Here is a 16,290-nt window from a genome sequence, read left to right as displayed (position 1 = left end):
GACAGACTAACAGTCGCTCCCAGTAATTTACAAAATTCTCGCCAAAATTTGGACACAAATTGGGGTCCTCTGTCAGAGACCACATCTGTCGGGAGGCCATGTAGCCGAAAGACGTGGTCAATGACAATCACCGCTGTCTCCTTGGCAGAGGGTAATTTGGGCAAGGGAATGAAGTGGGTCAGCTGAGAACCGGTCCACCACGGTTAAAACTACCGTGTGTCCCTGTGAGGGTGGGAGGGCGGTGATAAAATCTAGAGCGATATGGGACCAGGGTCTCGATGGCACCGCAGCGTTGAAGTAACCCGCCTGGGGGTCGATTGGAACTCTTACCAGTGGCGCAGACTGAGCAAGCCAAAACAAAACTGTGAACGCCACGTAACCATCAAAGGCCACCAGAATCGTTGCTTGACTAAAAACTTAGTTCGATTAACTCCTGGATGACAAGCCACATTAGAACAATGTCCCCACTGAATAACGCTGGACCGTGAACCCTCCGCACAAACAAACGGTTCGGTGGGCACCGAGCCGGGGCGCTACCCTTCTAAGGCCGTCTTGACCTTCGATTCGATCTCCCATGTGAGTGTAGAGATGAATAGAGTCTCTGGTAAAATGCACTCGGAGTAGACGGGCGCTCGAGTGATCAAAAATACGTGATAAAGAATCGGGTTTGATGTTCTTGGAACCCGGCGGTACGAGAGAGTAAAATCAAAACGACCGAAAAAAGAGCCCACCGAGCCTGCCTGGAGTTTAATCTTTTAGCTGTGCGAATATATTCCAAATTCTTGTGATCGGTCCAGACGATAAAAGGTACCCCTAACCCTCCAACCAGTGGCTCATTCCTCCAAAGCTAACTTGACTGCCAACAACTCTCTGTTACCAATGTCATAATTACGCTCGCCGAGGACAAGCTGATGAGAAAAAACGCGCTAAGGGTGTATCTTGTCGCCTGAAGGAGAACGCTGGGATAGCACTGCGCCTACCCCCACCTCTGATGCATCGACCTCCACCACCTAACTGACGTGATGGATCAGGGGTTATCAGGATGGGGGCTGAAACAAAGCAACCTTTCAGTTTGGCAAACGCAGCCTCAGCTGCGCTCTGACCACCTGAACGCTGTTCTGGGGAGGTCAGGGCGGTCAGAGGTGTGGCTAGTTGACTGAAATTGCGAATGAAACGCCGGTAGAAATTGGCTAACCCCAGGAATCTCAGTAGGGCCTTACGAGACTCTGGACTTGGCCAATCTACCACAGCCTTGATCTTCTCAGGATCCATGCGCATTCCTCAACCGACACACGATGTACCCTAAGAAAGGAACAGACTGTGCATGAAAAGCGATTTCTCGCTTTGACAAAAAGCCCATTCTCTAGCAATCTCTGAAGCACTAGCCGGACGTGCTGCACATGTTCCTGGAGAGAAGAAGAAAAATCAATATGTCATCCAGGTAAACATATATGAACTGATCAACCATGTCTCGCAGCACGCCATTGACGAAGTGCCTGGAAGACCGCTGGGGAGTTGGACAGTCGAACGGCATGACCAAGTATTCAAAGTGACTCCTGGGGTGTTAAAAGCGGTTTTCCATTCATCCCCCTCCTGATGCGGACCAAATGATAAGCATTACGTAAATCCAATTTCGTGAAGATGGATGCTCCCTGCAACCTCTCAAAAGCTGAAGACATCAACGGTAGAGGATAAGTATTCTTTACCGTGATGTTGTTCAGCCCCGTAATCAATGCAAGGTCGCAGAGATCCATCCTTCTTCCCCACAAAAAGAATCCCTACCGCTGGAGAAGAGGAAGGGCGGATGAATCCATTAGCTAGAGAATCAGAAATATATTTCTCCATAGCCTCCCTCTCTGGAATCGAGAGTGAATATAACTTGCCCTTAGGCGGAGATGTACCTGGCAATAACTCTATGGCACAGTCATAGGGACGATGTGGAGGGAGAGAAGCGCCCGAGACTTACTGAACACCTCCTTCAGGTCCAGGTACTCACGGGCACGTTAGATAAATCCACCGCCTCTTCCTGAAAAACAGGGACAAAAACAGACGAACAGGCAGAAACAAGACAAGACTTATGACATTGAGTGCTCCACGCTGACACAGACTTAGACTGCCAGTCCACTTTAGGGTTGTGATGGGTGAGCCAGGGATGACCAAGGACGATGGGGGCAAGAGGAGTGTCCAGTATGTAGAAGGAGATGGTCTCGGTGTGATTGCCTGACGTGACGAGAGTGATGTCTTCAGTGGCTAGGGAAATGGTGGGAAGTTTCTGGCCATTGAGGGCGTGAACAGCGATCCGGTGAGTGAGAGACTTGAGGGGACTTGGTGGTTGAGTGCAAAAGTGTAGTCCATGAAATTTCCTTCGGCCCCAGAATCCAGAAGTGCTCGACAGTCGTGGACGGTGATTAGACCATTGAAGACTTACCGGAAGGAGGGTAGATGTGGATGAGGTCTTCTCGGCGGAGATCCCACCCGATAGTAGCCTCATACTTGCTATCGGGCGGATCCTTTTAAAGGACAGTTGTAGGCAAAATGTCCAGCACCACCACAGTACAAACACAGTCCCTGGGATCTCCGCCTTTCCTTCTCCTCCCGGAAAGCCGGGCTCGACCCACCTGCATGGGCTCGGGATCACAGACGGGGCTGAACGCGTCCCCGCCTCCAGAACATTGACCGCCTAATCCTCTCAAGGGGCGGTTGGTTTGTACTCGCTGTTCCATTCTGGATAACCTTGCGCCCACTCTAGCGCCAAGGCGATCAAATCGCTTAGCTTGGTGGGGAGATCCATGGCGTATATCTCCTTTTGGACGCCGATCAGCCAGCCCATGCAGGAACATGTCCCACTGCGCCTCCTCGCTCCATTGGCTCTCCGCCGCTAGCGTCCGAACTCGATAGAAAAGTCTGATACAGATCTCTCCCCTGACGCAAGTCGCCAGCACTCTGGCTGCCTCTCTACCGGAGACAGCACGGTCGAAAACTCGCTTCATCTCCGCGGAGAGTGCTTGAAAAGAGGTGCAGCATTCATCTTGATTCTCCCACACCGCCGTTCCCAAAGGGCCGCTCTCCCAGAAAGTAGCGCCAGGACAAAAGCTTACCTTGGTTCTTTCATCACAGAATGTTCTGGGTTGTAAAGAAAAATGCATTGAGCATCGTGGTTAGAAAAGCTCGGCAAAAATTAGGTTCACCTGAATATAGCTCTGGAACCGGTAGGCGGGCTCCGACTGGGAGGGGGCGCTGGTGGTGGTTGAGGAATCAGCGGCGCGGTGGCGCAGTGGGAGCTCGCAGAAGTTGAATTTGCTGGGTGAGTCCGACACCTGCGCCACTAGAGCCTGGACAGCTGAGCCGTGGTCATTGAGATTCTTCTCCTGGTTCTCCATACGAAGTCTGCTGTTCATCACGAATTCTTCTAGGCTGTCTGAATTGTTACTCGCTGCTTCCATCTTGTGGTCAGATCGTTCTGTGACGTAATGAAGCTAGGAAGCAAGTTGCAAGTTGACAATTAGTTTATTGACAGTCAAATTGAGAAGATAGGGGAAAAGTCCGGGTGATGGTCTAGTGGCGTAGAGTCTCCAATGGTCAGATGATCGTGGTGAGAAGAGTGAAGAGAAGTGTTGAACAGACACGCTAATCCGGTAACAGCAAACAGGACACGTAAACAGGGACAACGAGAGAACTGGACTGGAACTCTGAAGAGCTTAACAACACCGGACATCACAAACAACGATCTGACAAGGAGATGAGAGAGTGGTGAGAATTTAAAGGGAATGGGAATGAGTAACAGCTGGTGAGAGGAGTGATTGTGCAGAGCGCTAATCATGGTACAAACAACACGCCCACACATTCACGCACCCACACAACACACACTAAGAACAAGGCACGAGACAAGGAAGAGACATAGGATTAAATACCGTGACATGGAGAGGCACACAATCCAAGATGCTTGAAGTCCAGTGTGAAGTTTCCACAGTCTGTGTTGGTTTGGGGAGCCATGTCATCGGCTGGTGTTGGTCCACTGTGCTTTATTAAGTCCAGAGTCAACGCAGCCGTCTACCGGGACATTTTAGAGCACTTCATGCTTCCTTCAGTAGACAAGCTTTATGGAGATGCTGACTTCATTTTCCAGCAGGACTTGGCACCTGCCCACACTGCCAAAAGTACCAAAACCTGGTTCAATGACCATGGTATTACTGTGCTTGATTGGCCAGCAAACTCGCCTGACCTGAACCCCATAGAGAATCTATGGGGCATTGCCAAGAGAAAGATGAGAGACATGAGACCAAACAATGCAGAAGAGCTGAAGGCCGCTATTGAAGCATCTTGGTCTTCCATAACACCTCAGCAGTGCCACAGGCTGATAGCATCCATGCCACGCCGCATTGAGGCAGTAATTAATGCAAAAGGGGCCCAAACCAAGTACTGAGTACATATGCATGATTATACTTTTCAGAGGACCGACATTTCTGTATTTAAAATCCTTTTTTTTTATTGACTTCATGTAATATTCTAATTTTCTGAGATTCTGAATTTGGGGTATTCATAAGCTGTAAGCCATAATCATAAAAATTATATCAAATAAAGGCTTGAAATATCTTACTTTGCTTGTAATGAGTCTATATAATATATTATACTACAGGGCTGTTGAATGCTTGATTCTGATTGGTTGAGAACATTCTAAGGTGTGCAATTATTTTCAGGGAAAAGCACGGCTAAAGTAGTTCCAGGCAGGTCTTGACCGCATTACAGTTCCATATCACTTCGCGTAGTCAACTGTAATAACGGAAAATAGGATACAATTCATAACAAGAAGTGACAGCGACAAATCCACTTCAACTTCAAGAGGAAAAAAAATGACAGACTATTTTGATTTTCCGGAAGTAAATTTTAATATTTATGGTGAACATAAACATTTTAACAACTGGGCGACCGCAGTATTGGATAGCTCAAATGAAAAAACAAATAAACGGAAGAGGACATCAAAGGCAGCCGGCAACAACAAAAGACATAAAACAATCAGCGAAGAACAGCTAGACCGACTCGAGGGCTGAAAAACATGAAGAAAACACCAAAAAACAACAGCTTGGGCTGTCAATGTGTTTAACGTGCAGTTTAATTTTAATAAATAAATTCGTTCGAATTAACGAATGAATTATAACGTATGAATTAATAAATATATTAAATAATATGACGCACATGATTTTCTGTCTCATTATTGCAACCTCTGTCTCTCTAATAACTACACTAATAACTGCATTAGTCTGCTGTCAGTGGCTCAAACCTCCGTTACTAACTCTAAAATGACGTTTTGGAATTAGCAACGGAGGCATGGGATTAGATGCGTAAGAAATTAGTCCTACATACAAGAGCGTTTTAATGACAAAAACTTGACAAACGTCTAGAATCACATCATCTGAACAATGTTTCGAGGTGTGGTAACTGTAGTACAAGCGGAATAATTGACTCCGGGCGTTGAATTATTAGAAAATAATGCACACCGAGGTGTAACGGCCACTCCGCTTCGCGTCGTGACCGCATTACCACCCCGGGTGTGCATTATTTTTCTAATAATTCAACGGCCCGTCGTCAATTATTCCTTACTTAGTTTCACCTTTCAAGTTGAATTACTGAAATTAATGAACTTTTGCACGATATTCTAATTTTTCGAGTTTCACCTGTACTTCACCTGTCAGTGGTTTTAATGGTGTGGCTGATCAGTGTATTCTCTTATAGCAAAAACAGTAATCAGGACATAATTCATTAAATCATTAAATGAAATTACTTTAAAGGAATATTCCAGGTTAAACACAAGGGATAGTTCACCCAAAAATGAAAATTCTATTGACATTTACTCTATTTGTTTGTTATCTCTACTTTATCTTTCACTTTCAAATGTGAAAGTGAAACTACACAGGCACCACATGTGACTTTCAGATGTAAAAGAGAAAGAGGAGATTTCAGGAGGAGACAAAAGGACTTACAATTTGATCTGTTTTGACCCATGCCTATTATATCACTTCTGAAGACATGAATTTAATCACTGGAGTATTCTGGGTTACTTCTATGTGTCCTTTATGAGATTTTTGGGGCTACAAAGGTCTGACCATAACTCACTTGCATTGTATGGACCTACAGATCTGAGAAATTCTTCTAAAAATCTTTGTTTGTGTTCTGCTGAAGAAAGATCTAGGATGGGATGAGAATTTTCATTTTTGGGTTAACTATTTCTATAAACTATTTCAGGCTTGTCCCTCACAATATTAAAAAAAAGAAGAAGCAAAAATTGCATTTACAGCGAGACACTTACAATGGAAGTAAATGGGGCAAAATTTCAAAAGTATAGCCACAAGATGTAAACAACATGATTTTAGTGTAATAAAACTAAACTTTTCTGTGTAAAGTTAAATACAATTTGACAACTCAATACCCATGATGATGTAACACCATATCCCCTAAAACCCTAAAATGACAGTAAAAATGACTATTTAAACAACTTTACAGCTCAAATAATCCATCAGGTTTAACATAAGAATGATTTAAGTGCTTTTTTTTTATTATAAGCTTCACATTTCTGCCTTTAAACTTTAAACCCTCCATTCACTTCCATTGTAAGTGCCTCACTGTAAGCTCTACGTTTTGTTTAGTTTTTTACGAAAAGGAGGGACTAGCCAAAATACATTTTTGTCATAATAAACATTATGCCATAAACACTTTCGATCGAGCCTAACTTGTATTGAATCTGGAATATTCCTTTAAACTGTCACTTTCTTGCAACAAAATTAATTGTCATAATCTATTATGATGACCTATTGATGACCCATAGATTATGAAGATGAAGTGCTTTGCATAAGCTTGCAACTAAGTCACCTTCACTTCACTAATCATGCCTGAATCCTATATGTCAAGTGTCAATATCATGCATGTTTTGTGCATACCTAGCTGCCTATTTATACAGTGATCTGCACTGAAATAAACACTGAATTAGGAACGATAAAACGGCTGAAGTGACCATTTCAAGTTATTGTGCCACTTGTTTAACAGTAAAATTTCAATACTGAAATCACTATCACTACACTAAATCACTGCACGTAACTGCTATCACACATTTCGTATTTACAAGAAAACCCGCATTAAAATGAGCATTTTAATCTTATTTTGACCTTTGACTCTTTGTAAATGAATGCACCAGTAGTTTAAAGGTAGGCCTACTAACGCACAGATCTCGTATCCCGAACGAGGATCGTCGCTCATTGACTTTCTGCCTCTTCATCTGCAAAGTCAATTCGAAACCACAATGTTTCCCGTCATAACTATACTGAGATTTCAAGGGGTGGGGCGATTCACTCAACCTAAAACTTGGTTAAACTCTAAGTCATGTTTTTCACCCAAGCTATTTTCCTCGAGAATCTCAATCAATAGTCCTCTTTTATAATATGCTGCAACGATGAACGAGCGACTCTAGTACCGCTCATAGCACAAACATCGAGCATTCCGGATCACAAGTTATCACAGTACAGTCTGTGACTTCTCACTCATCCAGTTAATAGAGTACTTCATTCAACACTTTTTTTTTAAAAGCACGTTCACTTTAGTATCTCACTCTATAGCGCTACGTTATCAGGCACCATCGCTCGACGAGTTCGTTTTTTTCTAGCTTCCACTTTCAAGGACACTGCAGCTCACACTCATGCAATTACACAGACAAGAGAGATAAGCGAGATAAATGAGCCTTTTTTATACCGGCCCGAACAGCTGACGTCTCCGCATATGTACATAGATTTACCTTTTTACTGGTCCTGCTGGTATAGCCGTTAAATGGGTTGATTCCTGTCCTTGGCGGCACGGAGAGCAGCATTTTTACAGCAGCAGCGGCAGCGCGGTGTCCGGAGCGCCTAGTACAGCCAAAACAGTCAGCTGACGTCAGCCAGGGAAATTCAGCCTGGAGTCTGGGGAAGAGATTGAGGCGCTCTAATAGCCTCACACACTCACAACTGCTGTGCATTAACACTCATGAAGAAAACAGCAGTAGTATATGCTCTTTTAAATGTTATTGAAATAATAAAGCTTACATTATAGTCCATAATAATCTGTTAAACACTTTTCTATGACTATTGAAAGGGTTTTGATTTCATGTAATACAACAGTTATTTTTAGTCCTCTAATCTCCACTGTTTCTTTCATTCTGCTTTTCCATGTTTGAGTCTTTCCAAATAGTGTTGGGATTAAATTCATGCACTTTTCTATGACTATTAAAAGGGTTTTGTTATCTACAACACTGTGTTCTTCATTATTTGTATCATTATTTGTGTTTGTGGCTTTTAAAACTTTGCTTTATCGTTCATTTTGATTTCATATCATTCATGATTTCATTTGACAATGCATATTTACTCTAGCCTTGTGATGGGCTGGCCACCTGTCCAGGGTGTTTCCCTGCCTTTGGCCCGAGACAGCTGAGATAGGCTCCAGCAAAACCCTCGAGACCCTACAAGCGGCTTTAGAAGATGGATGGATTTAATCTAGTAGGTGGTGAAAAATGAGCATCTTTTATGTTTTGAGTTTGTCATTTAGTAATTGACTCATTAAAAGCCCACAGTTGTTCATGACCGAAACAAAATAGATTTGATCAAAACACTGATTTGTTATGAATGAAACACTAAAGTGTGAGAGAAGTGCAGACAGCGGAGTTGTGCTTGATGCTTTGGCTAAGGGTTGCCAACTTTTTGCCACTCGTTTACAGGATGCTTGAGCATTTGGGCATGTTTGACGGGAGAGTGATTCACCTCAAGTGATTCACTGTCCATCTGAGGTGGTGGGTACCCCTTAAGCATCTCTCTGCTGATATACAGGACAATAGGATATCAAAGTACAGCCAAAATGTGTGGCGTCCCAACTAATACAGGACAATTCGCATGCCTACTTTGGCTTCTTTTGGAACTATTTTCGTTGGCAATGAAGATATGCACCTACTAACTGACTGTTTTTTGCCTGAACTGTAAGTTGATCAATAATATTGACAGTTTGTTGAAGTAATTTAACACACAATTGAGCTGTTGCTCTAAATATCATCAAGGCCAAATCACAATCCCACAGTGATCTTGCTTGTGTGATATTACTTGATTATACCTTTTCTTTTTATATACAGGAATCCCAATGGAGGTATGTAACTAACAGCCCTCTCTGGACCTTGCTTGAGAAACTAATTTCCCCAGCTGCATAAACACTAGCATCAAAATTATAATCAATGGTAATATATGTACTTTCTGGAGGCAATGGACATTTTTATAACCTAACATAAATTCACATTCACACCTTCTGTACATACAAAATGGTTTTGTGTCAGGTTCATGGTGATCATATTGTGACACATATTGTGACACATCGTCAAAACATTAGAAAGTGAAAGCTATGAGTAGACAACTCAACATCCGAGGTGAGAAAGGGGCGAAGAACCCCAATGACACGTTGGATCATAACTCAGCCAACAGCAGGAGCCAGACATAGACCACAAACTCATCTCTACTAGCATTACAGAAACAGAAGAGCCGGCAGTGTTTATCTGAAGTCAAATGAGTGGCTTATGTGGGTGGATAGTTGGTTAAATCTCTTTTTTCTTTGTTTGGCCTCTGCAGATGTATGGATACAGATTAAATCTTGTTGCTTCCAGGTTGTTAAGTCTAGAAGTCTCTGGCATTTTGCATGTTTATGTTGAGATAAGAGCTAAACATACAATATTTCTGAGGTGTTGATAGAGTGTAGGGACAGATATATATATATATATATATATATATATATATATATATATATATATATATATATATATATATATATATATATATATACCTGTGTATACACACACACACACACACACACACACTACCTACCGGTCAAAAGCACGAGAAACACTTTCTCATTCTTTGTTATATTTGTTTTTTCTTCACATTTTAGAATAATAGTAAAGTCATCAAAACTATTAAATAACATAAATTGAACTATGGGAATTATGTTGTGACTAAACACAATCCAAAATAAATCAAAAATTTGTTATATTTTAGCTTCTTCAAAGTAGTTACCTTTGCCTAGAATTTGCAGAAATGTACTCAACATTTTCTCAACCAACTTCTTGAGGTGTCACCCTGGGATGCATTTTTACAGTATTGAAGGAGTCCCCATCTATGCTGGGCACTTACTGACTGCTTTTCTTTATTATTTGTTCCAAGTCATAAATAAAAAATAAAAAATAAATGCTTTATAATGAAATAAATTAATATGGTGGCACAATTATATTTTTGCCGCGACCCTGTACACAGGATAAGCGGTTGACGATGGATGGATGGAATTATATTTTTGGCCACAAAACTAATTTCAAACATTGAAGCATATATATATATATATATATATATATATATATATATATATATATATATATATATATGTATATATTTTTTAACAAAATTCATTTTATAATTCATAATCTTATTATCTTATATAATTCAAAATAAATATAATATTGTTAGTTCAAGTTAGTTCATACTTGTATACTGTATGTTCACATGCACACATATAACACTTTTAATGTTAAAATGTAAATGTATATATTTTGAAATGAACACTAACTGAAATTATTAAATTATGTATACTGTAAATGTATTGGTCAATGTTAGGTCATTTTAATTATTAATGAATGTTAACATATACAACCTTAATATAAAATGCTAATCAAGTTCCTGAGGTGAATCGAGGCTGGTAATGAAAATGTATATGTATATATATATACATACATATTGTATATCCATATTAAGAACTGATTATGTATCAAGAGATTTGCCATAACAGCCCCCTGTTGTTCCCTTCAATTTATACATGCAGTCAACATTTCAGATTTGGCTGTGCATCACACTTTTAACACTTTAAAGGGAATAGTAAGAGTCTCTCAGCACTTTCCTGGACAAATTATGGTCACTGAGCTATTGATTTGCATATGTACATTAGAAGATTAACAGTTTGGCTTTCCACAGTGCAAATTTAACTCCAGAAATATACTGTGGAGCACAATAAATGATGCTGCTTTCAAGTTTTTTCATCATCTCTAAAGCTCATAAGTACAAAATCTTCTACATACATTACAAGAGGGTTTGTAGTCTGCAGAGACAGCAGATGAAGTTTCGATGGGGGTGGGGTATCTTTGCTGTTTTTGCATACCTTGAATTCCTCAGGTGTTGTCAGTATAGGCCTTGTGGAACTCACACTTCCTTACCTGCAATTTAGGATGTTTTCTTTTGAAGGAAATACCTTTACCATCATAATTGTGCAGAAAGATCATGCATTGTTATGGGTACTTTAAGATTTCATTTTGTTTGTTGCAAATAATAATTGTATTCAAGAGATGGGAATAGAAATAACATTTGCACATTGTATATTCTTAAACTTTTGCATGTTGCATATGTCTTTTTACATATATAACTTTAATGTACAACTTCTTTATGTACTTCTATTTATTCTCTGCACTATATTTAGATTTAGGAATAGTTCCACAACCTTGTGGAGTACAAAAAAAATACATTTTTTAGTTGTATCTCTACAATTACAAAAAAAGAGCTTTACCTGACTATTTGCTTGGACATACATGACACCACACCAAATCAATATGTTGCAATTATATCTTTTCTTTGTATGTCACCATTGGCAAATGCAAACACGGGCTGAGCTCTGTGACATGTGCAGTGCAGGGATGGGAGATTCACAAGCCTGATTTATGCAACTATCCATCTTTGCTCAAGGCTGAGGGCCAGAGGAGTAATGTTGGCTTAGCAGACATCCCACAGTCCAAGCTGCATGATGTAATTTACCCAATGTTCACAAGCATACACACACACACATACACTCTGACACAAATGCACACTGGAGAAAAGGTCTCAATTGCTGGCAATTATTTATGGTGTGCTCACACATTGGGGTGATGCTCAAAGTTAACAAAAAGCAAAGATCACAGCAATATAAACCCACATACATTTAAAGGGAAATTAAATTTATATCCCCATTTACTCACCATCATGTTGTTCCAACCCCATATGGCTTTGTTTCTCCGTGCAACACAAAAGAAAATGCTTGGCAGAACATTAGTCTCAGTCACCATTCACTTTCATTGCATACACTTTTTTTCTTTCTTCAAAATTAGAGTGAATGGTGACTGAGGCAGTCAGTCCCCAACATTCCACAGAAGTGAGAAATTCATGAAGAAAAAGGTGAGTTTATGACAACAGACTATTTTTTTGGCTGAACTAAGCCTTTAACCAGACAATGCACATGTGGCAAAACAGACAAAATAACACGAGAACTGTGTTATCTGGGAGTGATTAAATTCGATAAATAATTATGCTGATCTTTTGTAATTTTGTCTCTTGTACTCCTGAGTGCCTGCTCAGACTCCAGCACTGTGAAGCCACGGGAATTGTGTGCAGATGTGCTTGGAGAGTGGCCAGGCCCTTTGCCCTGAGAGAACATGTGGTCTGGGACTGTTTATGCTGGCATGGTCTCAACTCAACCCCCACACAACATGCAAGGCCTCACAGGACACACACACACAGTTCTCTTTCCTCCACCGCTGCCCAGGAGCTATTCTGCTAACTGATCGACATCAATCTTTGTGTCAATTGTTGATCCTTTGTGATCTTAATCTTTGATCAAAGTGTAATAACTTGCTCTTCCTCTGACGCAACTTTCCTTTTCAGTTGACATCATTAAAGCCAGATACATTATAAGGAGAGAAGACAGGCCACTTGTAAATATCTGTAAAGGGATGGGAATTGTAAAGAATTGAACAATTCCGGATCCAATTCTTATTCCTCTTAAAGTTACACTCAGTAATTTTTTTCCTTATTAAAAAGTTGTACTACCAAAGAGTAAGTCTTCGTTCAGTAAAAAAAATTACAAAAACCTTTAACAATTTTGGTTCCTTAATGGAAATAAGAAATGCAATTATGAATTAAAATTGTATTGGAATGTAATCTTGACTGACAGTTATGAGATTTTAGTCATTTATTATTCACTTAGCAAATGGCCACTGAGCTAACTGACTTGCCTTAAAGGGACTTTGCTTAGGCTGTGCAGACTCTTGGTCAAAGGAAGATCCTGTTTCACTCATAATTTGTCACATTATAGAAGCAAAATTATTTTCAAATGGCTGTGTGTTTTGATGTTAATTTGCCTAATAACCCAGAGTGGCTCAATAAAATCAAGCCTAATCAAAATGTCTCTTGCAAAAAAAACAAAATAATAATCTGCTTCACTCAAATTGGCAGCCATTGCTTGTGCTGGGTGCATTTCACAAGCAGTTGAATGCACAAACGGTCACAGATGCCTAGGGGAGAGGAGGTCATTAAGCATGCATGGTTGTCATGTTGTGTCAGACGAATAGCTTGTTTAGATGGATTTATACCCCAATGTACAATAAGCTTTATCACCTCCCCCAAGCCTCTCACCCAGTGAGGCATGGGGAATGAGGGCTGATACATGTTGGGGCACGTGGACAGCCAGAAATCTGTGCTATGCTACTCCCAGATGCTCCACATAGCCGGAATGCTGTTCCTCATCCACAACATCTGGAAGCTGCACATCTTCCTACCATGACTTGACAGGCATGGGTTTCCCCGATACCACATCACACAGTGACTGTGTGTCTCTTGTCTTGACCTATCAATGTGTTACAGACAATGTCGTAGATTTGGTTTGGGGGACCAAATGTGGGTCCGATGGGAGGTTTCTTTACAAAAAATACACAATGCAAAATAACAGTTCAAATGAATGCACAGATATGTAAATAGAAAAGTATATTCATTGTATACTCTTAAATATTTATACGCTGTATCATTTCAAACATTCAGTAAAAGCATGAATCCTTTCAGAAAATTACAATTCTTACCTGCTCGTCTCGCCTGCTTTCCACACCATGAAAAACAACTGATCCTTTCTATGGATGCTTTTAACATCTTCACTGACTCCACAATTGACTCATGTGATGTATTTCGTTTTTTCTAAATTCATATGAAAGTTTTGTGTGGGTAACACACCTACAGACAAATGCCCTCTGTCTCCCCAATTCTACACCAATGGTTCTAGATGTTATTCAGATGATTTCATTTTTTCCCCCTTGACTAGAATTTTTTTTATAGTTAAAGGTTAAGTGTGTAATTTTAAAATACCTTCTCCTATTCCATCTTAATATGAGGAGATAATCACATGTAAGACATTCTTTTGCACACTACCAAGTTCATCAAATACAGTATAACAAAGTAGTAAAATGGTTCATTTTGAAAGGATAATACACATATTCATTAATCACTGACTCATATATTATGTAAAGTCATTTGATCTATTAGATCATGGAAATGGACTTTCTCCAAACAAGTCAACGGAGCTCCTCTGACCCTCGTGTCATTTTTGTGACGTATGTCTTCTGTAGGCGACCAACAAGATGCAAAACAATGACAAAATGACTTAACTTAGATCCTAAACAGGACTAGGCGGTATTCCATGCATCATTCTTGGCTAGTATTCAAAGTAAAGTTTATGTTCTCAGGCTTTATCAAGCAAGCAACAGCTGGGTGCACTTGGAACATTACACTCACGCCTGGATGGGAGATATAAACCTTTCAAGAACTACGTAGGATGTCATTCAGTGTTTCAAAGTGGGATTTTTTAGGGGTGGAAGAACAACTGATGAGATGTAGAAAATGTGTCCTCTGTGTAAAGAAGGATTTCCAGAACAGTATGAGGCTGGTGTGCAGTGCCACCCACTGGACGGAAAATGCAGCAGATAATTTGTGAAAAGTTAAAAGAAGACATTAAAAATACCAAGAAATGGCATAAAATATCTAGATTTTTCCGAATTATTTGTTTCTAATTTTATTATTTAATTGTATTTATTTATTTATTTTATGTTGTATATATCACATCAACATCTCTTCCAAATCTCTATGAATGAGAAAGAAATCAAAATAAAAGGTCTCTAATTTATTATTTTCCATTTAATTTATTATTTTCCCATTTCCAATTTTTCAAGTTGTATTTTACTTTGCATTACTTTTTGTATTTTTCCCCACTCACGTTACTTTTACAGCATTTATTAATCTTAGTTACTGTTAGTTTCAACATATACTAATACTTTCAAAATTGCTGCAAAATTTTAACATGATAACATTAGTTTATGCACTATGGACTAACACGAACTAAAGATGAACAATTGTATTTTTATTGACAAACGTTAACAAAGATTAATTAATGTTGTGAAAACTATATTGTTATTTGTTTGTTCATCTTAATGCTTTAACATATTTTAACGTATGAAACCTTATTGTAGTGTTACTATTTATTTGGTATGTCCTGATGAAAAGGAAATTGGGAATATATCTTTTGACACTAGTTCACTTCTTCACGTAATAATCGTGATCAATCGAATAATCGAGACAATAGAACTCATACCTGACAGTGAACAAAGAAGTAGCTTCAACTACCCCCCTTAACGTTTGTTATTAGTGTTTGCAAAAATATGTCATATGTAGATAAAACAACAACAATAGGCAAATACAGTGAAAAATAAAAGTAAAAATAAATTAAAACAGAAACATTAGTGGAAAATTAGATACAATAAAATGATTGACTGGTGCAGAGTGCAGAGAATATATATAAATGTTTTTTTTAAATTATCATAATTCTTTTTTGTATGCTTAATTTTGTAGAAGAAAATGCAATTATATCTATCTTTTTTAGAACAGCTTGTTCGTCTCTGCGTACTTTCCACACATGGCCACTAGATGGTGTAATCCCTTTGCTCATCCTAATTGTTAGACCACTATGCACTATGTGAAATCATTCTAGTCATTTAAACGCAGCCTGAACAAGCTTCAAAAGCAGTTTTGTTCTATAATATTAATAAAATGATTTATTATTGTGATTTGTCTTATATTTTTTTCTTGTCTTTTATTTTCTTATATTATGTTTGTATTATATTATTCATATTGTAGCCTATTCATTTTATATTATCAGTACTTTAATATTAATATATTATTATTATTATATTATTGTTTGTTTTGTTGTTCTTCGTCATCTTCACATTTTGATGTCAATGCCATGTTAAGCAGCTAGAGAGGGGATGCCAACCCCCTTGTTGCGAGAAATATCAAAAAGCATCCTCTTGTAAAACAACCATCCCTCTTACCATCCCCTTTAGATCAGTTGTGTCATGTATTACTTTAGAACTAATCATGCAAGTAAAATATTAAATATTTAATTTTAATA

At 39.3% G+C, this 16,290-nt stretch overlaps 1 protein-coding gene across 1 annotated transcript in view; it reads right to left on the bottom strand.

The window, feature by feature from the left end:
• Positions 1-7,917, bottom strand: part of rbms2b (RNA binding motif, single stranded interacting protein 2b) — a 43,052-nt gene extending 35,135 nt beyond the window's left edge. The window contains exon 1 of the mRNA XM_052106177.1: positions 7,781-7,917. Within this exon, the coding sequence (XP_051962137.1) occupies positions 7,781-7,852 (72 nt within the window). The 5' untranslated portion in view covers positions 7,853-7,917. The remainder of the gene's footprint in view (positions 1-7,780) is intronic.
• Between the last annotated feature and the right edge of the window lie 8,373 nt (positions 7,918-16,290).

The sequence above is a fragment of the Xyrauchen texanus genome, chromosome 35 (genome assembly GCF_025860055.1).
Source record: "Xyrauchen texanus isolate HMW12.3.18 chromosome 35, RBS_HiC_50CHRs, whole genome shotgun sequence".
Lineage (NCBI taxonomy): Eukaryota > Metazoa > Chordata > Actinopteri > Cypriniformes > Catostomidae > Xyrauchen > Xyrauchen texanus.
Note: the sequence above shows the minus strand (reverse complement) of the source record. Positions and strands in the feature narration are given on the sequence as shown.